Source organism: Falco cherrug, chromosome 6 (assembly GCF_023634085.1).
Source record: "Falco cherrug isolate bFalChe1 chromosome 6, bFalChe1.pri, whole genome shotgun sequence".
NCBI lineage: Eukaryota > Metazoa > Chordata > Aves > Falconiformes > Falconidae > Falco > Falco cherrug.
This window is the reverse complement of record NC_073702.1, coordinates 6,913,185-6,939,747: the sequence shown is the minus strand read 5'-3', so window position 1 is coordinate 6,939,747 and position 26,563 is coordinate 6,913,185. Positions and strand designations below refer to the sequence as shown.

Here is a 26,563-nt window from a genome sequence, read left to right as displayed (position 1 = left end):
GGATTTTCTTCTTCCGTAGTTATACCTTCATTTGTTTCAGGAATGTTTTCTGGTCTTGTTGAAAGCTGCTCGGGAATTCCCCTTGAGAGGGTTCAGCTTAGAGGTGTGGTTTTGTTTTGTCCAGCAATGGAACCGGAGGTCTTCCAGGCTTGCAGAAAGACTGGAACTACCTAATAGGAGAAGGTGAAGACTGCTGGAGTGTTGTTCCGTCTCATGGCTACCTGTGTGCTTAACATGGTTTCTGTCCATATGAAAAACTCAGTAGACCCTGAGGAGATAGTGCATGGATTGTGTCAGTCATTATAGGGGTACCTGTAGTGAAGAAACAAACCCCTCCACTTCCAACTGTTACTGTAGATGCAGTAACATCTTTCAACACTGTAATGTTGTTCCAGCCCACTGCATCCTTGTAACCTGAACTGTGATTAAATAAGTGTCTTCAAGCCATGTGTAGGTATCGAAGCCAGCTCTAAGCAAGTCGATGTGTCCGCAAAAAGCAGTAGATTCTATAGAGGTGTTCATTTTGTGGTAACAGAATAGTATGAACTCGATGCAGCACCTAACTTTACCCTGATCAGTGTGGTTTTTATTTAGACGTTAAAAACCAAAAATTTCTGCACAATTACATTATATAATATAAGCACGTTCTTGATGTTATTGCAGCTGTCCAGTTTCGCAAAAGCCCTCTTGGCCCTTTAGTAATGCTCAAAAATTGACTGTTTGATGTTAGTCTGCCTTATGCGTGAAAGCAAAGCTGTACACTTTTAAGAGCTAATTAAATGTTGATCACTATGTTGTATACCTCTTATTGGCTCTCAGTTATGCCACTTGGGCCTTTAAAAGTTGAGACATTACTGTGGCACAAAAAGGAAGACCGACAGCATAAAAGCACGTCTCTTTAGCTGCCTTTAGCTAATGTAGAATGTAGTTCTCCTTATGAGAGTTTCAGAAACTGTTGAGTCATCCACTGTAATACTAGATATTTTTCAATATAATCCTCTATATTGAATGGGATACGCCTCGACTGATATGTTGTCCACAGTCTATTGCTCATTTCCTCCCTCCTTATCACTTTTCATGATTACAGAGAACAAAATGAGAAAATAACCTGAAAGAATAAAGTGCAGAATATACTTGCTTTGTAGGTCCTTTGCAAATGTGGAAGGCAAGGATGACAGATGCGCTTGGCAAAAATCCAGATTGAGTATTAGAGTTGAGCATTCATCAGTGCTTCCTAGATGATTATTCTGCGGGTTTTTTCTAAGAAGTTGTTCTTCATAGTATTTGTCTTTTATGCAGAGAATTGTTACAGGTCTTGGACAAGTTTATTACGTATCACTGACTGAGTTCAGATCAGTTTAGATTGAATCTCCAGAAAACTTAAGTTAAAGGACTTGCTGAGCGCAAGTTTCTTCGGTTCCCTGATTACAAAGATGATGAATCTAGCAAATATATTGATACCTATGGCTTTTAAATCTCTACTCCAGAAACTTCTGTTCTGCAGGTTTTTTAATTTTTATTTTTAATTTTAATTTAAAATTGAACATGCCAGAAGGTTTATAGAGGAAGAATGTTCAGGCTAGATGTCTTTCCTTTATTCCAACCCTGTGCTTTGAGCTCGGCCATAAAATCTACGTGCTGGAGGCTTCTGTTGCCTCAGTTTAGTCTTAGGTAGCCACCCTGTTTTCTGCTTGGGATTGTGCTCCCTTACTGTAAATTGCAGTGTTGTCAATTTTGCTTCCAGTTCTGTAGGAGCAAAATAATGTTACGGGTGAAGAAACTGGTACCTTGCACAGTGTAAACACAGAAACAGTAATTCACAACTCTGGGTAATTTCCTCGTCTTTGGGCGTGCAGTTGGTTTTGTATGCAAAACTACTTTTTCTGAAGCAGTATCACTTTATTCCAGAAATAAAATAATCAAGACTTCCAGCCTGCTAAGTAATTCTGACCTCATAAATGAATTGATGCACTTTATATATGAAGTTAAATAGGTCTTTGAAGAGAATATTAGATTGTTCTTTGATAAACTGCAGAAATGCATACTATGAAGTATGTTGCAGATAGAGAGGCTCTCCATAATGCAAATTAAGCTTTAGTTTAATTTGCATGGTGGGACAGTAGTAGTATTATCAAGGTTGTATGCATGTGGTTTGCCTATTTACTTGTGCCCACAGTAGGAGCTCTCCTAGTGTGCCACCACACTCCTCCAAGCCTCTATACTTTTGTTTAATTTTTATTTTTACAACAGCCAATTCTGAATTTTACAAAAAAGTGATGAAACTCTTTCTTCAGAGACAATGATATAATGCAGATATGATACTGGAAGCCTATGGTAGCTTTGTTATGAAGAAATAATTAACGTAAGCCCTTAGTTTTTTCCCCTTAAGCTGGGAAAGTCATACTCCCAGATAAATTGCCTGTGGACTCTCAAATTGCTGCTGAGTTTAGTCTAACGTTTTGCCCAGTGTATCTGTTAGTTAATTTGGAAGAAAGAACAAGAACAAAATCATGGAATTTCTTCTAAATTGAGGGGGATATTTTAAAAAAATCACTGTAATTTCAGGGTTCTACACCGTATCTTAGGGTGGATCAGTAGATTCAGAAGAATATTCAATATTGCTTCTGCTCTTAAAAAGGATTGAGTGCTTAGTTTCCTGGAGGAATAATTATTTATACCCAACAGTATTGCATAGGAAGCACGATTCGATATAATTAGTTTGTTAGTGTAGGGAAGTTGGTGACATTACTCTTAAGTAGCTATTATGAAACTGGTCACTAGAAAGCAAAACCAAAAACTAATGGTTGTAGTGTCAGCATCCTGTGAAATTTAAATGCAGTATTAAAAAAAAGGTAGAAGTTTCTCAACAAAAAAACCCAAACCCCACCCAACCAACCAAACAAAAACCACATAAAAAAACCCCAAACCACACAACACAGTGATAGAGTGCAGTTTTTCTCGTAGGTATTAAGACTTGATTTTCTTGTAGGTGCCTTTTCTGGGAATTAAGATATGGAAACCCACTCATGAGGGGATAGGTTGTGATCACCACTGCGTATCATGCTTCTATATCAAGGTGAAATTGCAGCCAAGTCTTGGAGGTGACAGGCAAGCACTATAATAATGTTACATAGACCTGCAGTTTATCAAAGATTGTTTAAAAAGACACCAACAGAAAAATGTTTTAAAATCAGTTTTTGTTGTGGAACTATTTTTTTTTTTTAAATGAACTTGAATTTCAGCCAGATTTGTTCATCTTAGCTGAAAAAACAGATCTTTTGACTTCAGTTTGTCTGTATTAGTGTGGTAGTTGTTTTTGTAGAAAAACTGAATTCTACCAAATCTAAAAAAAAAATCAAGACCTTCATCACTGACCGCTTAAATAAAACTTCATTGTTGAGTACAAATCTGTTCATGATGCGCCTTCAAAAGACTTTTTGTTCTGAATGAGGTAAGAAAACATTGCATGTGCACAAAGGAGTATTTCTGTGTATCTAAGGCTTTTGTTTTTCACTTGTGGTTAGCTGCACAACTGTAGTTGTGGTCAACAGAAAGTGAAACTTGGACTTATTTGAATGAATCACAATTTTTTGTATGTCTTGTGGTTTCTTAGCAGCTTTAGCCAATAGAATAAGCAACTGATGTTGGGACTGTATGTGATAATACGAAATCTCTTTGATCAGTTTTTCCTTTAAATTTCACTTTTACTGTGTAGAAACAAATTTCTAAGTACTTTGTATGCCAGTTACGAAAATGGTTTGGAATGACTATGTGTATAAAAGCAGTAACCATATGCAACTGAAAAATGACATAAGTAGGGATGACTTATGGGGCGGGGTGTGTGTGTATTTTTTTCCCCATGGAGAATAAGCATCTTCTTTCTGAAAATGATTTTGAACTTCTACTCAGATCCCTGTTTTGGAAAGTAACCTATTCACCAACTTCTGCTCTTCCTAAAGAGTGTGAAACTATTGGCAGTTGTGTGCAACTACTGGCAGATGCTTAGAGGGTTCAGTAAAGAATCAAGTTGTTGTTGCCTGTGTGTACTGAAATAGGATGTAATTTTACAGTTTTGTGCAGTGCTTTTAGTACACATTAAGTGGAAGTTCATGGACTTTCTTTGTTGGAAGTAATAGAACAGAATGCTGACACAGCACTTAAGGTGTGTAGGCCAGGACTGTGCTGCAACAGGCTGCTATTTGCTGCATAACCAGGGAATGTACAGAAGGCATTGATTCAACGGAAACTTTGTTTTGGGAAGAGAGGGAGACCATCTGGGAAGAGCATGGCTGACGTCTTTGGTTAATAGGAGCAAGTTTGTGAAATCTAGGAATTAACTGGAAGCATTTGAGGGTACCGGTAAGTTGGTGGTCAGCATTAAGGGTTTGTGGTTGTCTTAACTCCAAGACTGGGATGCTGCTGGGAATGATAGGCAGCCACTTTCCTTCAGCTGTGTAGTCTAATCTCCATTTTGTTAGCACTGACAGTACGTGAGGCTCCATAATCAAGTAACCTGAAAAAAAAAAAAAAAAAGGTTAACTTTCAGCTGCCTGACAGACACTGCTGGGTGGTACATGCTTGCTGAGGGTTGGGTGGAACTCCTCTACCAGAGATGGAGGGGCAGTAGAATGATGTGGCTTTTATAGTTTGAAGCTCTGTATCCCAAGCAAACAGGCTAACATTGCTGCCGTAGGATTATTACTAGGATTATGACTAACAAGTAAGAAGAAATAAGAATTGTCACTGAAGTCTTATCATTGAAGAAAAGCAAGAAACATCCATCATTCAAAGAAAAAATCTTAAATTAAAATCCCTTTCATAATGAGGAAGAACAGTAGGGAAAAGGAAGATACTCTCTAAAAGGCATTATTTGTGCAGCAGCTTAGTTAGTAAAACTCACTTCATATGCATATGAATCAAGGTGCTGTAGTTCTTAATTCCAGCAGAAGAAGTTGAGTTCAGTGAGCGACGTTTCTAGCCTGTGATTGTGTTGGGTTTACGTGGCACAGTTTTGGTAGCAGGGAGGCTGCAGGGGTGGCTTCTTGGAGAAGAGATCAGGAACTGTGATGCTGACACTTGATGTCTGCAGAAAGTTTGATCAAACCTAACCTCATCACAAAGTACTTCCTTTACTTTGAAAATTAGGATTTGCAGCTGGGCACTTGCACCACGCTCCAAAATTGAGAGAGCAGTGCCTTTTGCTTATGTATAATAGCAAATCATGTGTCTTTGGCATCTGACAGTTAACTTGGCTTCATGGGCTGCTGAAAGCAACTGTTCTCCTTCAGCTTGCTAGTGGAGGCTGGTGTTCTTTTGTTGAAAGGCTTTTCTACGTTGCCAATTGGTTTTGCCCATGGGACCACTGACAATGAAATCATTTTAGTTAATATAGCAAGATGACAATTGAAACTAGGGGTTTGCTTAGACCTAGAGAGGTCTCTGTTTTCAAAAATTGGATGAACTGGGACAAAAGTTCCATATGGCAAATCAAAACGAAAAAGGAGGGCAGAGGTTAGTATGTTACATGTGGAAAAGGTTGGAAGTTGTTCAGGTTGGAAAGGTCAGAAAATTGTCAGGAAACAGCGAATCAGTTTTTTAAACTTCTCTCTCCACTCCCAAATATCTGGAAGAGTATTAGCTGATCAGTGTTGTGGACTATATTACTGACCTCCTATATCCTTTCAAATAATTCTTAAGTCTGCAGAATTGACAGCAATCTTAGTTTATTTATATACTGTACTTTGCAATCTTAGCATGTATTATTTTTCAAAAGAATTGTAGAAAAACAAATTACAACAAACTCACTTTTATAGAAAGTTTTTCTATATATAATCATTTAGGTTGGAAAAGACCTTTCGGATTGTCAAGTCCAACCATTATTAGCCCAGGACTGCCAGGTCTACCACAAAACCATGGCCCTGAGCACCATGGTGATTCTACCACCTCCCTGGGCAGCCTGTTCCAATGCTTGATAACCCTCTCAGTGAAGAAATTTTTCCTAATATCCAATCTAAACCTCCCGAGGCTGTTTCCTCTTGTCCTGTGGCTTGTTGTCTGGGAAAACTGACCCACCCCACCTGCCTACAACCTCCTTTCAGGCAGCTGTAGAGAGCGATAAGGTCTCCCCTCAGCCTCCTTCCCTCCAGACTAAACACCCCCAGTTCCCTCAGCTGCTGCTCGTCAGACTTGTGCTCCAGCCCCTTCCCCAGCTCCGCTGCCCTGCTCTGGACACGCTCCAGCACCTCAGCGTCTGTCTGGCAGTGAGGGGCCCAAACCTGAACCCAGGGTTCGAGGGGCGGCCTCACCAGTGCCCAGTACAGGGGGACAGTCACTGCCCTGATCCTGCTGGCCACACTGTTGCTGATACAAGCCAGGATGCTGTTGGCCCCCTCGGCCACCTGGGCACACTGCTGGCTCATGTTCAGCCGGCTGTTGACCAGCACCCCCAGGTCCTTTCCCCCAGGCAGTTCCCAGCCACCCTTCCCCAGGCCTGTAGCGCTGCCTGGGGCTGGTGTGACCCAAGGGCAGGACCCAGCACTGAGCCTTGTTGGAGCTCATACAGCTGGCCTCGGCCTGTCTGTCCAGCCTGTCCAGAGCCCCCTGCAGAGCCTTCCTGCCCTCCAGCAGATCAACACTCCCCTTCAACTTGTTGTCATTTGCAAACTTACTGAGGGTGCACTCGATCCCCTCATTCAGATGATTGATAAAGACATGAAACAGGACTGAGCCCTGGGTAACACCACTTGTGACCAGCTGCCAGCTGGAGTTAACTCCGTTTGCCACCACTCTTTGGGCTCGGCCATCCAGTCAGCTTTCAACCTAGCGTAGAGTGCACCCATCCAAGCTGTGAGCAGCCAGTTTCTCTGGGAGCATGCTGTGGGAAACAGTGTCAAAGGATTTACTAAAGTCTAGGTAAAGAAAACATCCACAGACTTTCCCTCATCCAGTTGCTGGGTCAACTTGTCACAGGAGGAGATCAGGTTTGCCAAGCAGAATCTGCCTTTCATAAACCCCTGCTGACTGGGCCTGATCCCCTGCTTGTCCTGCATGATGGCACTCAGGATTATCTGCTCCACAATGTTCCCCAGCACCGAGGTCAGGCTGACAGGCCTGTAGCTCCCTGAACCCTCCTTCCTGCCTTTCCTGTGGGTGGCTGTCACATTGGCTAACCGCCAGTCTGCTGGGGCCTCTCCAGTTTGCCAGGACCGTTTGATGAATTACCGAGAGCTGCTTGGCAAGCTCTTGCACCTTCTCCATCGGTGCCCTTGGGTGGATCCCATCCTGCCCCACAGACTTGTGCATGTTTAAGTGGAGTAGCAGGTCACTGACCATTTCCTCCTGGACTGTGGGGACTTTATTCTGCTCCTCCTATCCCATAGAGCTGGACGCTTGCTGATATGCTTTAATTCTAGATTAGTATGAAATGGAATTATTACCTTTCATTTTTCAGGGCTGTAGGCATTCTTTTGGTATATCTGAGATGTTTGCTCATTCAAAATGAGCAGTTTGTAGGATGTTAGATGGAACATTTGAGAAAATTATTAATAAAGATTTATTCCATGTCAGAGGCTTTACATCATGTCTCTGCAGGCATTTATAGTGGATAACTCACTAGTAGGTATTTTAATAATTTAAGAAAACGAGTATATGCAGAAAAATACTATGACCACCTACTGTGGCAATGTAATGAATTTGATCCTAATTTAGTCCATGCATAAATTGCATATGCAGTTGAGATTTAGTAACCTGAATGTATATTTCCAGACATTACTACGTGTATTTAGATGCTTGATCATTCTAGCAGGGTTTATTTATACCCTTGGAAATAAAGCCAATTAGAAAGAAGGGTGGCTGAGCTGGACCATCTCATTTAAACCTTTAACTTTTAGGCATTTTGTGGATAATTACTGGTTGTTTGAAAGCTTTTCTGTGTTTAAAATTCTTTTGTTTCTGTTGTGGTTGAATTGACAGGTTGTGCTCCTGTACTTACTGAAGAAGAGAATGTTAATAGTGAAGGCTGTTCCTTCAGGCAGTAATTGAGGGCATTGTGTCAGAGCACTCTGTAACTAGTCTCCAGCTGTCTTTAGCTTTTTGACTGTATCCAGAATATCTGGGAATAACAAAATGTTTGGGCTAATAATGCTGCAATGAGGAAACTGCAGTACAGATAAGTTACTTAGTTAATTATTAGTTACTTAATTATTATAAGATAATTAGATAAAATTACTGAAACACTCAAAGTGGTCTTTAAGCGACTCTTGGAGAACACTGGGGAAGGGGAGTGGGCCAGCTAGCTTACTGAGACCCTCTCAAGCTTTGTTCTGTTTAAGTCCAGCAATTGGTGCCTGTTCTCGAACTGTAGCCCTAGTTAAGGATAAAGTTAACTGCAGTGGCAATGCTCACTTGAGCTGCAGCAATGCTTAAATTTCCTTGATGTTCTCTCTTGCATTTGATGAAGACTTCACTGGAAACTTGCAAAAACCCTCTGTCAGGCAGGACTCTCTTAAGAGGAGTTGTTGTGTTGACTCAAGAAGGAATTTTGGCTGACTTGGGTATTTAGGCCATGTACAAGTGATGTACACTTATTACACATTTTCTTGTAGTCCATTCCTATTCAAAAGAATCACCAAGTGATAAAAGTCAGGAAGTAAAGAAGTGTCTGCTGGTGCAGTGGCAAAATACAAAAAATCAAGGTGCTTCTGCTTTAAGACCTAAAGAAATAGTAGAATCGTAGAGTAACTTAGCTGAAAGGGAACTCTGGAAGACATGTGGTCCAACCTCCTGCTCAAAGCTCTCCAGTCAACGTTTCAGTATCTCCAAGGACAGAGACTCTCTGAGTAGCCTGCCTCAGTGTCTGACCAGACCATCTCATGGTGATGTCTAGCTGGAATTTCCTAAGTTGCAGCTTATGTCCTTTGCATCTCATTCTGTTTCAAGAGTAGCTCAACTATTTATGCTAGTGACTTGAGTATTTTTCAATAACATGAAAAAAAGAGGGGAGAAGAAATGTTGCTTCACTGAAATTGCTTCAGCGCAGAAAGTGTTGTTAGAAGGATGTCATGCTCAAGTATTCTCATATATGAACCTGTCAAATTTTGAGAGGCTTTACATGAAAAAAATCACTGGGACTGGTTACAAACCTGGAATGGTGAAATGATTGTAGGGAAGAGGCTTCTTCTGTTTGCTTTTTTTTTTCTTTTGGCTCGTTTTGGAAGTTTAGGTACTCCTGCTCATGGGATTTTATAGCTTGCTGCTTTTTTTTTTTTCTCTGCTGGGCTGAGCTTCCAATATCTTATATCCCATGAAACTTCCCTTGAGTTACAGACTTGTTTAGGCAGTATGATACTACAGTCATGCTGATGTTTCAGGTTAGAGCTTAAATACTGCAGTGCTGAAACAAAGGCGTAGCTGAAAAATGCTCTTCTCTAGATAGAAAAGGAAAAATTATTCCTGGTCATCTTCAATTAATACCTCCAGTTTTGTGTCTAGATTTGTACAGTATGCTGTCACTTATCTTGTACAGCAATTATCCCAGCTTTTCTAAAATACTGATGGGAATAACATTTATAGAATCATAGAATGATTTGGGTTGGAAGGGACCTTAAGGATCACCCAGTTCCAACCCCCTGCCATGGGCAGGGACACCTTCCACCTTCCACCAGACCAGGTTGCTCCAAGCCCCGTCCAGCCTGGCCCTGAGCACTCCCAGGGATGGGGCAGCCACAGCTTCTCTGGGCAGCCTGTGCCAGTGCCTCAGCACCCTCGTAGTGAAGAATTCCTTTCATCTCATCTAAACCTACCCTCTTCCAGTTTAAAGCCATTCCCCCTTGTCTTATCACTACACACCCTTGTAAAAAGTCCCTCTCCAGCTTTCTTACAAGCCCCCTTCAGGTACTAGAAAGCTCCTTTCAGGTCCCTGCACAGCCTTCTCTTCTCCAGGCTGAGCAACCCCAACTCTAAGCCTGTGTTCATAGGAGAGGTGCTTCAGCCCTCTGATCATCTTCACGGGCCTTGTCTGGACTCACTCCAACAGGTCCATGTCCTTCTTATGCTGGGGGCCCCAGCGCTGGATGCACTACTCCAGGTGGGGTCTTGCGAGAGTGGAGCAGAGTGGGAGAATTGGTTCCCTCAGCCTGCTGGCCGTGCTTCTTTTGATGCAGCCCTGGAGATGGTTGGCTTTCTGGGCCACGCTGAGTTTCTCATCAACTGACACCCCCAAGTCTTTCTCCTCAGGGCAACAGTCAATCCATTCTTTGCCCAGCCTGTATTTGTGCTTGGGATTGCCCTGACCCACATGCAGGACCTGGCACGTGGCCTTGTTGAACTTCATGAGGTTCACGTGGGCCTACCTCTCAAACCTGCCAAGATCCCTCTGGGTGGCATTCACTGCACCACACTGCTTGGTGTTGTTGAGAGTCTTGCTGAGGGTGCATTCAATCCCGGTGTCCATGTTGCTGACAAAGACATTAAACAGTGCTGGTCCCAGTACCAACCCCTGAGGAATGCCACTCATCACTGGTATCCACTTGGACATCAAGCTGTTGAGTGCAACTCTTTGAGAGTGACCATCCAGCCAATTCCTGATCTACTGAGTAGCCTGTCCATCCATCAAATCCATGTGTCTCCAATTTAGAATGTGCAGGACAGTGTCAAATGCTTTGCACTAGCCCAGGTAGATGACATCAGTTGCTCTTCCCTTATTTACCAATGCCGTAACCCCGTTGTTGAAGGCCACCAAATTGGTCAGGCACAGTTTGGCCTTAGTGAAGCCATGTTGGTTGTCACCAATCACCTGTCATGGATAGAGAGACAGACTTCACTTGTAAAAGAGGAGCAGCAATATGTTTATTGGTATAAACCAGCAGTTTACCAAAGTTTGATAGTAAATGTGACAGTAGTATGGCAAGATTTAGTGGCAAGGTATGCTTGAGTATTTACTGCACAGAGGACGTGGTCAGACAAAACTGTCAGGGAGACCCTCCTGTTGAGTCATGAGGTTCAGAAAGGACCCCCTCGCATTCTAAACTCTTCCTCAGAGGGTAGTTTAGGTGCAACTAGATCAGACTTAGTCTCAGACTTGGTCAGTGGTTTGTATCAAAGGATTACATTGCACAATCAAGCCTTTCTACCACTTAGCTAAGATTTCAAAGTTTAGCATGCTGTTAATCACTCTACTGAGATTCTGTTGTGGTAAGGGATCTCAGCCTCGAAGTGTAACCTTGAGATGCAGCCCTGCTCAAGGGGAGATTCTGTTATGCCGCTTGTTGCTGTGCAGGAGAAACTAACAGGCTCTGGACTATCCATATTTATGAAGTAAGATAATTAACTCATAGTCATATGTGCATACCAACTACAGAAGTTACTTTCAGACTTGGCTTGAGTTGGACCTTGACCAGCACTCTTGGGTGGCCGCATTGTTCAAGTTAGCCCTTTGCTGTCCTGTCATTGTCTGCCTCCCCCAAATCCACTTTGAGTTGGATACACCCATCACACCCAGCCACATGAATTACAACCACTATTGGTGGTTATCACTTGATCATTGTTAAGAAGATCAGCATGGGTTTGGGGGAAGAGCATGCTGCCACATCGCCTCCTTATTTTCCATGTGCCTTTAGCATAGTTTGCAGGAGGATCTGCTCCCTGATCTTGCTGGGCACAGAAGTGAGACTGACTGGCCTGTAGTTCATTGGGTCTCCCTGTTTCCCCTTTTCCAGTTGGTGGGAACTTCACTGAACTGCCACAACTTCTCAGATTTGATGGATAGAGGTTTAGCCACTTCATCTGCCAGTCCCTCAGGACCTGTGGATGCATCTCATCAGGTCCCATGGACTTGTGCACCTTCAGGTCCTTGAAATGGTCTTGAACCTAATCTTCTCCTACAGTGGGCAGTTCTTCGTTCCCCCAGTCCCTGCCTTTGCTTTCTGCATCTTGGGTGGTGTGGCTGGAGCACTTGCTGGTGAAGGCTGAGGCAAAAAACTACTATTTGTTCCCAAGTAGTCAAGCACTAACCTGTTGTGGCAATGGCAACAGGCCTATGTCAGTTAATAGAGTATTATAGCTGAGAGTTGAGGAACACCTTCCAATATTTGGCATTTGTTGTTAAATTAACCTTTGTAAGCATTTTTCTTTCCAGAGAGAAAGCTACTAAATGGTCAGGTTTGCATCTATGCCCTTTGTTCTTTGAAGTACTTCAGTGCTGCTTTATCCCTACTTATGATCCCCCGCCTCTGGCTGTAATCAGCAGGGCATAGGCCTCCACTGTGTTTTCAAATCCTCTTTTAGACTGTGAAGCGTTGTAATGATGCAGATTACATAGCTCAGCATGGCTGCTTAGTTAAAACAGGTCCACATCTTGCCAGCCTTACACCGAGTGCTTTGCCACAGAGATCGTTTCCAGCGTAAGTGACGGGTTATTGCTCCTTTCATAGAGGTAGAGTGAATGGCTTATCTGGCTTTGAGCCTGTTGTGGGTATAGGGAAAACACAGTACTTTAAGTTTCTATAAGGTGTTGGTGAAATATTTTTTTGCTTTTGTTCTGAACAAAGCGAAGTATACCAGGGTGTTCCTTCCCTTTTTCCCAACTGTCCTTGTTTTTGGCTTTTTAATCCCCATTGCTAATAAGAATGTAGAAGGGATTATAGTTATTTTGATTAGCCATGTGTTTTCCCTGATTTCTTTCTCAGTTTCTTGAAAAACATTGGTGGAAATGCAGGCCTTGCATAGTGATTTTTTCTTTTCTTTTAATGCTTTCTTTTTTGCAGTTACCTTTTGCCCAGCATTTAGTTGATGCACAAGTTGAAAAGCACTGTACTTGAAATCTGTGTCCTCACCTCCAAAACAGCTGTTTCAACAAAAATTTGTGCTGTACACATGACCTTGTAGTTGTTTTAAGTAAGCATGTGAATGTACAAGTGGAGTTCCTAATTTCTAGTTAGCCAAAAAGCACCCATTCATGTCTAAAATATTTACGGATAATGCTGAAGTGTGTGCTGCCTGCGTAGGCACCGATGTTAAATTTAATTTTGTTGTGTGTAAGCATTTAAGTATCAGTGTTGTGTACCTGAAAAATTCTGCAAAGCTTTATCAAATTCTCATTGTGCTAATAGCAGTGAAAGTGCAGCAATGTGGGGCGGTGTCCTGGTTTCAGCTGGGATGGAGTTAACTTTCTTCTTGGTCGTTAGTCCAGTGCTGTGTTTGGCTCTGATACGAGAACAATGTGATAACCACCGATGTTTTTAGTTGTTACTGGGTAATGTTTATACTAAGTCAAGGACTTCATTTCTTGGGCCCTGCCAGCCAGAATGCTGGAGGGGCACGGGAGACTGGGAGGGGACATGGCCAGGACAGCTGGGCTGAACCAGTCAAAGAGGTATTCCAGACCATGGGACGTCATGCTTGGCCTATAAACTTGGGGGGTTAGCTGGGGGGTGGGAAGCGCTGCTGCAGGACTGGCTGGGCAGTGGTCAGAGGGTGGTAAGCAGTTGTATGGTGCATCACTTGTTTTCCTTTCCCCCTTTTCCTTTGGATTTTATCCTGTTCCCCACCTTTCCGTTATAACTGTTGGTGTTCGTGGAGGTGGCGTTCTTACCTCTTTATTCTGTTTAAGTTATTAAATTGTTCTTATCTCAACCCTCTTCCTTTCCAATTCTCCTCCCCACCCCTCTGGGTGTGTGTGGGGGTGAGCGAGCGGCTGTGGGGTGCTTGGTTGCAGGCCAGCGTTGAACCACCACATGCGGTCAGGCCAGTAAATACCTGGGTTGCTGGGTGGGTGTAGATAATCTGTAACTGAGGACTGCGGTGCTGTGCCTGGCTTCGGTTTCATTTGCATCACCCAAGCTGGTTTTAGTCTGCATACGTATATTTGTGCTGTATTTGTACGGTGAATTCATTGCTCATGCAGTGTGGTACAAGGGCTATTGTCTTCTGCTGGTGTTTGGTGGGTTTTACTTTTTCCCAGTCAATGCTGGTAACACAGATTCAGTCTGTTGTAAGCTTAATGTAAGGCTATAAATGAGTCCTTAGTCTGAAATTAGAGAAATAATTGTAAGTATGTAAGAAGTATCTTGTTCATAGTCTTTTTATAACTGTATATAGTGAAATACATACCTTTCTTCTATCTCTTATTTAAATATGTATAAGAATAGAAAGACAGATTGAGACTTAAGTAACAAGTAAAACCATGATTTTAGGACTGTTCTACAGAAAGTGCAAGTTGGTTTCTAAGATGGAAGTTACCCACGACACCAAGCTGTTCTGCTTAATGTTGCCTAAGAGCACACGTCTCCACGTTCCCACTGGACAACATGTTTACCTCAAGCAAATCATTGCAGGTAAGAAAAATTGAAAATGCGGCCATGGATATATTAACATAAATCCCTTTTCATAGTCCTGGGAGAATGCCAAGTCCATGGTCACTAATTCCCTGGTTGTAGTTAGAAGGTCTCTGCTTCCAGCATAGCAATCAGTGCTTAATAATGAACTGACTGGATTAATATTGCTGGAAAGCTAACTCTCAAGGTGGCTGGCATTCACTAGTGACCTTAATGCCTCTTCTTTCTACTCTTCCTTTAAAACATTCTACTGAAGTGGTGTTTGTTTACTTTGTAGGAGGGGGGGGAAGCCCATTGTATGTGTGTTATGTATGATTAGTCAGTTCCTTTTAGTTTGCAGCTTTTTGGCATGTGAAGGGTTGTGTTTGAATTTTGCCTTGTTTTTTTTTTCCCTCTTCTGAGGGATTTATAGTAGTCATGGTAACACTACTTTACACTCCAGTTGCAAGATGTTAATGGATAACATGAGATTGTGAGAGGAATGCATCTTGAAAAGCATTGTTTAAGCACTATTCTTCAAAATTTTGTAAAAGGTGAACCTAAAAAAAATAAAATGGGAAGTCAAAGAAACAGCTGGTTTATTCTTTTTTAAGGGTACTTTTAAAAATTTGCATATTAATGCTTATGATGGTCATTTTACTTGCGCTGAACTAAGCATGGTAGAGATTTCTCAGAAGAATTTTTAAATATCCTTTAATTGCAAACTGTTTTGTCCTCCCTTTTCCTCCCTACCTAATTTTTTTGCTGGTGTCGAAGTCTTGCAATCTTTCTATCATTATACAGTAGCTTTTTGAAGTTATAATGGAAGAAGATATGATCAGTACTAAAGCAGTACTAAAAATCTGATATTCCAATTTAGAAAAAAACAAACTGCGGTACTTGAAATGAAATAAAAATGTTCAGATTTTCATATTCTTTGGGGATGACTCTAGATCTTTTCTTCCAATGTTTTGAATTGCTAAGTAGTGTAGAAATAACATACGATACAGTGGCCTGAAGGTTTTCATTGGAAGTGGAAGGCTACTGTAATAAGAACTGGTGCAGTGGAAAGTAACATGCTTGTGTAAAAGCATGTGATCGTGTTATTTTTATGGGATAAACAGATTATTTGTTTACTGTTTGTTTATTTTGGCATTTGTGGTAAATTTGTTGGATGTAGAGTACTTTCCATATTAAGCTATCTTTTTGTCTTCTGTCTAGGGACAGAAGTAGTAAAACCATACACACCTGTATTGCCTTTTTTGCCACTGGATTTCAAAGAGCCATCTCACCGTGATGGTGAACATATATATTTAATGATTAAAATTTATTCTTGTGGGCTGTTCACACAGGCACTTGACCACCTACAAATTGGTAAGTGTATGCTGGGGATTTTTGTGTTTGGTTTTGTAGTGATTGCTTTGTTCTTTCAGATTTACTGTCTGGGTATTGTAATGTGCTTATCTACTTATACGTTGGGGCATAACTTTTTTTTTTTTTTTCTCAATTTTATTCTCCATGTCCTGAATGTACAGGCTTATCCTCACTGCAACTGGGAGTTGCCCATTATATAAAGTTCTTCTGACTGATCTTCCAAATCAGTCCTGTTTAACTGTTCAGATGTGTCAACTGTATTACAATTACAGTTGACCACTTTGATTGTATAGACTCTTAGAGCCACTCTTTGTACTTTCAGATAAAGAAAGCTAGGTCTGTTTTATGAGACTTAAGGTGCACTTCCTTTTCTGTTTCAGATATGGAGGCAGATCTTTTAACACTGACTTCAAAAATGCTTGTGTACTCATATAGTGTAAAATCTATCAAGGCAAGATATTTAACTTGAACATCTGTGCTTTTAACGAATGATCCTTGTGTGAAATGCATAGTACCTTTCTGAAAGGAACCATAATACTGCAAAGATGAAGGCAAGATGAAGGGGCCTTTAAAAAAATCAGAATACTAATTAGCATGTTTTCATCTCATTAACATTTACCATTGTTTGTTGTTTGGGGTTTTTTTCCCTACAAAGGAGACTATATTTCTGTCAGCAGTCCTGAAGGTAACTTCAAGAAGTCACAGGTTCAGACTTCAGAAGATCTCTTTCTACTGGCAGCAGGCACAGGCTTCACACCAATGGTTAAACTGATGAATTTTGCTCTGACCGAAGTTAGTTGTGTCCGGTATGTATGCTTCTTATGATTTAACCCCAAGCTAGAGAAATACATAGGAAGAATGAAATGTAATCGGCAGGCCTCAGTGTTAATAAAAAAAAAATAACAAAAAAAGGCACAAAAGCATTTTTCTTCAACTTATACCAAAAGCTGGCATTCGTTAGGGAAGAGTCTGTCAGACTCTTAGGCGACTCACACACATTTGGGTATTGGCTACCATCAACAAAATGGACTGATTTGCATCTTGGATTTTAGTTATGATACAAATGAGCTCACCAAATAGAAACTTGTGAGGGGGGCAGGATTGGTGTTGCGCTTTTTTTTTTTGTGAGTGTTTTGTTTTGTTTGTTTTAAACTAGCTTTGCATTTGAGTACCTTTTTTAGTATTGAAATATTTCAATGTAGATACTTTTTTTTGGACCGAGGAGGCTTAGAACTGTTTAGTTATGGCTTCTCTTTAATATACTGGAGTAGGTAGCATACTTATATATTGTTTTCACCTGCTAAGCAACAGTAGCACATTTTTACTAGATGAGTTCCAGTTTTCACAAAATTGCAACTTATGTAAGCATAGTATTATGTATATTCAAATGGATAAAAAGCTGTGTATTGCTTGTGCATTCTGTACTCTGACTGTAAAATTTACAGAAGGAAGCATTACTTGTTCTTGGTCAAGTGAACAGGGTGTTTTGGCTCCTTAGGTCCTTCAGAACCCCAGAACTAGTAGTTATGCTTGATCTGACTGTACATTTACAATTGTAAGGGAGTATACAATAGCTCAACTTCAGAAGGAAATGCAAAGAGTTACTGTAGGGGCATACTTTGATAGAGATGAGGTGTGCTTGCCTTGCTTTTAGAAAAAATATTCCTCTAGAATCACATCTTGCAGAATTCCTTAGCAGGTTAGATTTTTGTCAATGTTAAACTATTGAATTCGGGAGAGTATAAAAATGAAAAATATACCTGAACTGTATTTTCTTTAAAGCTGTTGCAGAGAACAGTTCAACAAACATGCTATTGTTTTCCTGTACCATTTCAATTTGAACTCTTGTAATAGGGATTTATTTCGAATACTGAGGTTTATGCAATATAAGCACGGGATGTTTTGGTTCATTATGTCTTTATGAAGCACATTTTGAAACAACATAGAGAGATTAATTGGACACTAGTCTCCATAGTAGAGCTAAAAAGGATGACACGTACTGCAGAAATCTGTTTCTAGAAAAAAAAAAAATCTAAATCCAGACATCATTCTTGTCTTGTTTATTGTTCAGCAATTACGTATAATCCTGTTTTGTGAGCAGAGAGACTGTGTGCTGTTTGGCTGTTCCAAAGCATCCTGTATTGTTAGTAGCAAATAACAGGTGGCTGGATAGCTTTGTGAATCTAAAAAATAAACCTATCAACTGACACAGTGCTGGGGAAGCACTACTAAGTGAATTTGGAATACTTTTTTTTTCTTCTTCTGAACGGGAAAACTAGTATTGTCAGGTCGAGGTAGTTGTGATAATATGAAAGTAAAACTAGGGAGGGCATAGTAAAAGTTGCAAATCTTGACATTTCGTTCATATCCAGAATAAGCTGAGTAGATAACGTGTGAAAGACTACCGTTACACAAATGGTGTTTATATATACTCTGTCCTTCGGAGTGGCTCATTTTAACTCTCTTCAGCAGAATTTCTTAGGGGAATTGAATGCTCACAGTTAGCTTAGGATGGAGCAACATCTTTTTTCTTACTAGTCAAAGTAAATGAATTCTGGCTGTGGAGGCTTGTTAGGTGCTGAAGCAACTTGATCTGGTACAGGTTCTGTTTATATGCAGACTCTTAAAGCTTAGATTTTCTGACTGCTCTAGGCAACTTGGTTTCTTGGCCTTAGATTTGCTCTTTAACCCTCACTTTCTCTTCGGGAACTCCAGAGGTCCCTTCTAACCCTGACCGTTTTGTGATTCTGTCAAAATACTACAAATGTCTTTAATATGTGTGTGTATATATGTATTTATATATACTATTTATGTACATGAGACTATATGTATATATAAACAATATAAATTTGCATTAAATTATCTTACCGTGAAAAGTAAAATTGCTGTAAACTTGGATTGCACATGCTAGAATGTGAATTGCAGAAAGTTGAGGAAGGATTTGAATGACTGCCTTGGCACCTGAGGGTGCAGAAGCAGCTGGTGTCTGCAGCGCTGGGCAAGTGCTGCTGAACCTCTGGGGCTGCACTGTGAACGCTGGAGTATCTGCAGCTTCCCTAGGCAGCATTTGCTGTGATGTAGCAGGCTTGGATCATTAGATTGCCATTCTTGCTGTCTAGCCAAAGTCTCCCTATTATCTTTTAAGTCTGTTATTTCTTGCCTGTGGTAAATGTAAAAAAAAAAAAAAAAAGTTTCCTGTCTGCAGTATCCTTTTGTGCATGAAGTCATAATGCTCTTCCTTTCAGCCTTGTTTCTCTCTTATAGTCCAAAATGTATTTGACCAAAGTAGTAATTAAAAAAGAATATTGGTCTTCTGTGCTGTTTTTTCCTTTTCAAGATGAGATATTTTTGCTCCTTTTTACTGGTGGTGTATAACTGCAATCAGGTGGATATGTTTCTTAAAGAAGACTGAGGCATAAAGGCACTAAACACTAGGTAGAGGGCTAACGCTTTTCCCTAGTAAGTACGGGATCTTGCAGTCTATTCTTGATTCTCCATGGTAGTTGTATCTTGTTGTGTCTCCAGCTTCTCATTCCTAAGTAACCACTCTGTTCTTATATTCAGTTTCAATATAGTGTCCCACTTTCCTCATCATTCTTGTTTTGAAGGTGATTTTATAACTTTTTCTACCTGTTTCCTCTGTGTTAAACTCCTTTAAGGATCTCGTTAACTCCTGTCTCTGTACAGCTTTCTATAAGACCTTGCATACCCGTTTTTTTGAGTTTATCAAAATCTACATCCCTTGAAGTAGTTTCCAGTATGTTAGATTCTCCCTATTTCCTTCCAAAGGGCTGATGAAGTTTCTCATACGTTACCTAAACTTTGGTTATCATTCTGTCAACCAACTCTTCTGTACTGGTGGGGAGCGTATCTAAATCTCCACCCCTTCCTTTTAGCTGTTTTCTCCCTCATCTCTCACAAAACTGTTACCAGTTCATTTCAAGCTTTGAGGGTTTGTTTTCTTTTTGTTCTCTTATAGTGCTGAGTACTGAGCAGTACTGCAGCAGATACATTTATCTACACTGGGGAGTATCAGCGAGGGATGTCTCAAAGCATTATTCTCCAAATAACCAATTTCTACCTCTGTGCCCAATGAACAAAACATATAGCTTTCCTATTGACTTTTTAATTGACCATTTTTCCCCCATCTGAGTAACACTTGATGCTGTGGTGCACCATGCCAGCTTTGACAGCACTACATTCTTCAAGTGAGCTTTATTTTCCATGTTTTCAGGGAAGTGGGCCCTGGGAAGCATGTAAGCAACCTAAATTTTTGGCACATGCTGGCTTCTGAATAAGATGATTTTAGTATTTATAGATGCAGCATAGCTGATTTGGAGGCTGTTTTGTCCTATACCAGGCAAGTTTTCCAAAGCTTGTATGTTGTAACTTATTTTGAGCTGTACTGCATCTGGAACTTCTTTCTCTCAATAATGCTGCTGATGATGTGTATTATATACAGCGGTCATGCCTCAGTTTTATTTTTTGGCAGCGAGAAATGAACATGCTTCTCATAAGTAGATGATGATCTCTTATCTTTGGCATCTGATGTAGCTTGTAAGAGGTTTCCTGATACCTTGAAGTGCTACTAAACTGCAGAAGGGGAAAAGGTTATGTCCTGGTTTCGGCTGGGATAGAGTTGATTTTCTTTTTAGTAGCTGGTGCAGTGCTGGGTTTTGGATTTAGTGTGAGACCAGTGCTGACAGCACACGGATGGTTTTAGTTGTTGCAGGGTCATGTTTATACTAAGTCAAGGGCTTTTCAGCTTCTCAGGTCCTGCCAGCGAGAGGGGCTGGAGGGGCACAAGAAACTGAGAGGGGACACAGCCAGGACAGCTGTGCTGGCCAGAAGTAGCCAGAGGGATATTCCATACCATAGAACGTCATGCTCGGTATATAAACTGGGGGGAGCTGGCCAGGGCCTGCAGATCACTGCTGGAGGACTGGCTGGGCATCAGTCAGTGGGTGGCGAGCAGTTGTATTTTGCATCACTTGTTTTTCCTCCCTTCCCTTTGGATTTTATTCCTTTCGCCTTCTCCCTCCTTTTCATTATAATTTATATTATTGTTATGGTTTGGGGGTTTTATCCTCCTATTTTATTTTAATTATTAAATTGTCCTTATCTCAATGCTCAAGTTATACATTCCTTTCTGATTTTCTTCCCCGTCCCTTGCGGGGGGAGGGATTGAGCAAGTGAGCAGCTGTGTGGTACTTAGTTTCTGGTTGACCATGACAGATCAGAAGTCAGAAAAAATGTGGTATCTTCAGACTGGGAGAATATAGCCTTTTAAATTGCAGTTGAAGAACAGGTGGAGATCACAAACTCCCTGCAGAAACCCTAGCGTATCTGAGAAGCATGCGTGAAAGGTGGCTCTCTGCAGGGTACAGAGGAGGTGGAGGTGGGAATTAATCGTTTGAGCAGCGTCATATAAACTGTGTGTAGCACCTTGGAAGCAGAGTCAGCCATGTGTAAAAGGGACGCTGGGCCGTGGAGTGCCATGTTACGGAACTGGAATTGCAGGGCTGTGTGGCGTACAGGACCAGCAGGCTTAGCTGACGGGTACCCATCCGGCTCTGCACGTGCTCCTGTGCGCGGTATCCCAGTGCTCTGGCTCCCTGCAAGCAGGGCACTGAGCTTACTGCTTCTGGCACCGCAGCAACCACAGCTCTCTCCGCTCGGAGCTGTGCTTGAGTAGAAAAGACCCAACAGTCACTTAAGGCCCTGTGGGGTGTAGTTCAGGAACCGCTTGCATTTAACAGCACATCATCTGCCCTATATCACCTGTCCCCAGGATATTAGTCTGTCGTTAGTTATAAAGGAGAAGTTAGGTTTGTGCGACTTCATCGAATGGTAAATTCTGTTTTGTAAAGTCGGTCTTTTTGTGTTTTACCTCTACTGTAGCGTAAAAATCTGAAGAGATAATAGCACTGACCGTAATGACAGAGCATTTATTTTTTTATGTTAACTATCTGGCAAATATAATGCTTGCAAATAGTAGCTTTCCAGGCAGATTTTCTAAACCAACAAGTAAGTAGGAATAAGATAACCTGGTACAGAGCTGTAGTTTGCTCTTCAAGATACGAGGTAATTTTATCTTACTTCTATGTGTTTAGATTCCATCTTTATGAAATTAATATTGACATAACCTTCCTGAAATTCTAGTTTCACCTATATTAAACAAGTGTACTGAGTCTATATATCAGCTATTAATTGTAGTGCTCAAACAATATTGAGAAACCACTAGATAAAACTTGGCAAGCTATATTGTAATTTCAGTCATGTCTTAGTAACTTCAAGAGACTTTATTTTTTCTTAGGACAGCAGTTCCTGAGCTAGGGCTTACAGCCACAGACAGGGTTATGACATTTAGGAGAGAGGTCACAAATCCAACCGAATTTCAGGTACAGCAAGAAAGAAACTATACTGGGTTAGTGGCAAAAAGATTTGAGGATTGCAGAGTTGTAAAAAAAACCCAAGCAAAAAATGTGAAATGTTTCTGTATAATGCAGTAAGTTCTGGTTCTTTAATATTTTTTTCAAATAAAGAAACAATCTGCAGTTAATTTTTTATTCTTTTTTAAGGACAGTGAAGCTGATCTTCTTCAACAAAACAGAAGATGATATACTTTGGAGAAACCAACTAGAGCAATTAGCTCTTAAAGATGAAAGGTATTCAAAAGTCTTGTAGAGAACAGCTCGTACCATCCCAGTGTATAGGAGAACAAGGCTTGGGGCTTAGACAGATCCTGATTCTGGAAACTCTTAGCTAAGAATTTAATGAGACTTAGGGAGTGGAAGGAGATGTGCTTTTATTGGTCGCAGCTGCATAGCAGCAGGCTATGCCGTTTGTTCTGTAGGTCCCATAGGAAGCCCACGATTTGATTTGACAGCGTTTAATAGGAGTTTATTGGAGACAGTATGTTAGATGAGATGATCTTTAAGACTGTCTGAGAAGCTTTCTGGAAGTAAAGAAAATTAGCCTTAGTAATAGAAAGTACAGATATGCAAAGAGAAGCAAAGAAGTGATAGAGAAAGGATAGTGTACCCTGGAAGCAACGTTCTGAATTTAAGTCTTGAAAAGTCTCTTTGGTGTTACTTAGTTGAGAAAATACTTAATCAGAAATTCGAAGTTTAAATTAAGCCTGTTACTTTCATTTTTACTTACGGTCTAATTGTTGCATTGTTTTCCTCAATTATAATATTGCAGGTTAAAATGTGCAAGTGCACATGTAATGTCAGCTTTGTTTAGCAGGCTGTAGTTCAGTCAGGAGACACAGGAATATCAGGTTGCCTTTTAATTTTATTACCCTTGCTTTTATCACTAAAGAAATTGTCACTGCCTAGGTTTTACACAATAGAAGTACATTTTGTTTATGCTTACCTAATTCTTAGTTGAAATTGTGTGAACAAATTAATTTCACTTGTTCCTTCACAATATTGAAGTGAAAAATCAATATTATTTGATTACCTGGTGATGTCTGGCACATTCAAAGCTTGATAGTCTAGACATTGTGTAAACTTACAATAAAAACCCTTTGTCCCTTTCAAGAGGAGCTTCAGATACACAAGAGTGTTTGTTTTTTATTCAGTAACTACTCTGTTAATGGGTTTTTTAAAGCCAGTTACAGTATTTTCTCATTAAAGAAGTTGCACTGACATTCTTGCAGGTTTGGCTAAGCATTCTTATTTTACTACTTACGTATTGAGCTACACCAACATTTGTATGAGTGAATAACAGAACAGTAAAATCTGTGCTTTAGCATCTTCATTGGTACCAGATGTTTTTCTTTGTAAGGTGAAATATACAGCTAAAATTAAGATTGTAAGATTGGGTTAAATAATCAAATACACAATACTGGAGGTGATTTGATTGACTTGGTAGGAACAATTAAATGTCTGTGACATCTGCTATTGTGCAGTGGGAGCTGAACAGAACAGGAAAGTAATCCTAGGATTTGGTCACTAGCATTTAGTGTAGCAGATTTCTGATCAGAGGCAATATTTATGAAATATTCTTCTGCTTACCAGGTTTGAGGTTCAATTCATTCTTTCACAACCAACAAAGGACTGGGTGGGTAAACAGGGGAAGATTTCTCCGTCTCTTCTCTCTGAGTTTGTGAAAAGAAACAGAAAGGACTCCAAAGTGCTTATCTGCATCTGTGGTCCAACACCTTTTACAGAACAAGGAGTAGAGTGAGTATTTTAAATCATGAACTAGAGAACAAGGAATTTTAAAGTTTGATCATATAACCAGCTACAGTGTTTCTGACTTGGTAGTCTTTCAAAAACAACTTTACATTTTCTGCCTTGCAAGAAAACTTTTAAATAATAATACAAAAACCCAAACAAACAAACAAAAACCCCCCCCAACAATTGAAGAGTATATTTAGTGTAGTGTGTAGCTAAGTATCAGCAATATGTAAAATTCATGTGTTCCAGTAAGTTGTCCAAAACTTTCCAAGACTGTCTCTTTAACAATGACTTTTTTTCTCCAAGATTGTAAATGCTGCTTTTAATTTGATGTTCATAGATAAGGTTCTTTAATAGGAAATAAGTTTTCTATGTTGATGTTAGCTTGACAAATCAAGTTGTAAAATTCAAAGCCGTTCTTCCATCATAAGTGTATATCTTGATTTTATTTTTTTAATTAGTGCATTCATTTATTTTTGTCTGTACCTAATACTTTCCTTATTTTATATGCCATATATTTAAAGATAAAAGGCCCTCTCAATTCCTTTTGCCCAGCTTCAAAATATTGAACCAATATAGATGACACTTGCATTTCTGCAGCCCTGCTGAAGTCAGGTGCATGGATCTAATGGAGGATGGAATTGGCCAATAATTATGCTACCTTTTGAGAAATCTGAGACAATTCAAATGATATCTGTATTTATTTTTACAAATCTTTTCAATATCCTAAAAGATCATGTAGTACATATGAGCTCCTAGGCATGAATTGTTTTCTGAATGTATTTGCAAAGGTAAACTTTGCTGTGCATGTCTGAATAAAAACAAGATAGTGGTGCTGAAGTGATGCCTCAGCTGTGTCTGTGGTGGATTTGGGGTTCTGAATAATAATATTACTGACTTGATTTCTGACTTTCAGATACCTGAAGGATCTCGGATACTCTCAAGAAGAGATACACGCTTTTACTGCATAAACCCATATGAGGATATCAGTGTTTGTATATTTCAATCTTATTTATTTACCTTCATGAATTTAAATAAGTGAGAAGCAATTTTGTAAGACTTGAAGTTTCACTCTTGGTACCAAACTGTTTCTTGGAAGAAATGTATCTTTGAAAAAATTTTATACTGTGTTTTATCTTCTTTTTGTAAATATTTTTACTAATACTTAAGTTATCCAGGGTATTAATTTATTGCAGAAGCAAGCAAAAATGTAGAGTATACATCATGTAAGATGCTTGGTGGTGTTGGTTCATGACAGTTCTTAAATTTATGACAAGCACTGATTTAGGTTTTGACTTGAAAACGCTTATTGTTTCTTACTGTAAGAAGTCTTAAGAGCAATACTGTCTGAAATTAAACATTGCACTGTAACTCAGGTAACTGGTCATTAAAAAAATGTTCTTTTTCATCTGATATTTCTTTCTGACTTACTAGTGATCCAGATACATTTTTGGCTTTGTAAACAAAAAACAAAAGTACCTTTGGTAAAATACAAAATTTTATTCAAATAAAAATAATAATAAATAATTTTACATTACTTTATGCATTTTTGTAAATTATTTGTATTTTCGGTTGATAATGTCACACAGAAAGGTTTGCACAAGCTTAGGGCACTAGCTGGGAATTCAGAACAGAGGCACAGAGTCTTGGTCTCCCACAAAACTGTGTGTGGCCTCACTGATACCAGGCACCCCTTGTTACAAGACCTTCTGAGGTAAAAACCTTGCAGCTTACGGCCTGCAGATACCAGGGTGAGGACCATAGAAGCACCTAAAACTATTTGATAGGTTGTGGTAGTATTAATGAGGTTATTTGAATCAGATTCTTTTTTTTTTTTTTTTACTCCTTTATTAAAAGTATGTTATCATGAGGCAGTGATTTGTTGTCTAATAGTAGCTTGGAGAAAAAACCAAAGCCTTCTGTGTGTTGTCAGTAATATGTGTAGGCATTGTCTCATATGACAGCTAGTGCTTTTTATAGCCTCGTGTTGTATTGAATGGGTGTTTCTTCATCCGAAGCAGCCGGGCTTGCAGTTGTGGCATTAATACTTAAGCATTCATGAAACATATTTTAATAATACAATTTTAAAAGGTTAAATGTTATCTGACAGGGACTGGCTATGCTAAACTGAGCTGTCATCTCTTCAGTGCCCTCTCATTTATTTGACTTGAAGTTAGAAAAGGATCTGGTTGTCAGTCATTGCCCGTAGGTCACAAGTTATTTCAGAAAAGACTGTGATGGTGTCATCACTTTGTCATCTAGAAGGATCTAAATGTTTTCAGTTATAATTTTGCAGTGATTTATTTGTGGAGATTTGTACGAAAAAGCTCTGAACAGGTTTGTCTTCTGTAAGCAGAAGCATCAGTGCTATGCTGGAAAAACAAAACAGTCACTGAATTTTATTATTTTTTCCGTCACAAACACAAGATTACTGTGGTGACTTGAAAGGCATTTTGGTGTTAATGACAAACTTTCATCTTCCATAGGATGCTGAGGAATTCCTCTTTTTCCCATCAACCAGGATCTGATGGGATGATCTCCTGTGTATGAGAACTTCATTAATTGCCTCCATCTCAGGCTTTTTGGTTTTAACAGGTTACTTTGCCAGTATTCTGGCCATTGTGCTTTGATTGTCCTTATCTGCCTTTAATGAGAGGGACAAAAGAAACTGTTTTGGGTAAGTAGCTTTTC

General features: G+C 40.0%; 1 protein-coding gene across 3 annotated transcripts in view; it reads left to right on the top strand.

The window, feature by feature from the left end:
- LOC102055858 (cytochrome b5 reductase 4) overlaps positions 1-25,409 on the top strand; it is a 44,616-nt gene extending 19,207 nt beyond the window's left edge. For all 3 annotated transcript variants that reach the window (XM_055713957.1, XM_055713956.1, XM_055713955.1), the window contains 6 exons: positions 14,190-14,330; positions 15,531-15,683; positions 16,339-16,489; positions 22,265-22,351; positions 23,711-23,875; positions 24,789-25,409. In XM_055713957.1, coding sequence (XP_055569932.1) covers positions 14,190-14,330; positions 15,531-15,683; positions 16,339-16,489; positions 22,265-22,351; positions 23,711-23,875; positions 24,789-24,843 — 752 coding nt within the window. In that variant the 3' untranslated portion in view covers positions 24,844-25,409. The remainder of the gene's footprint in view (positions 1-14,189; positions 14,331-15,530; positions 15,684-16,338; positions 16,490-22,264; positions 22,352-23,710; positions 23,876-24,788) is intronic.
- The last annotated feature ends 1,154 nt before the right edge of the window (positions 25,410-26,563 follow it).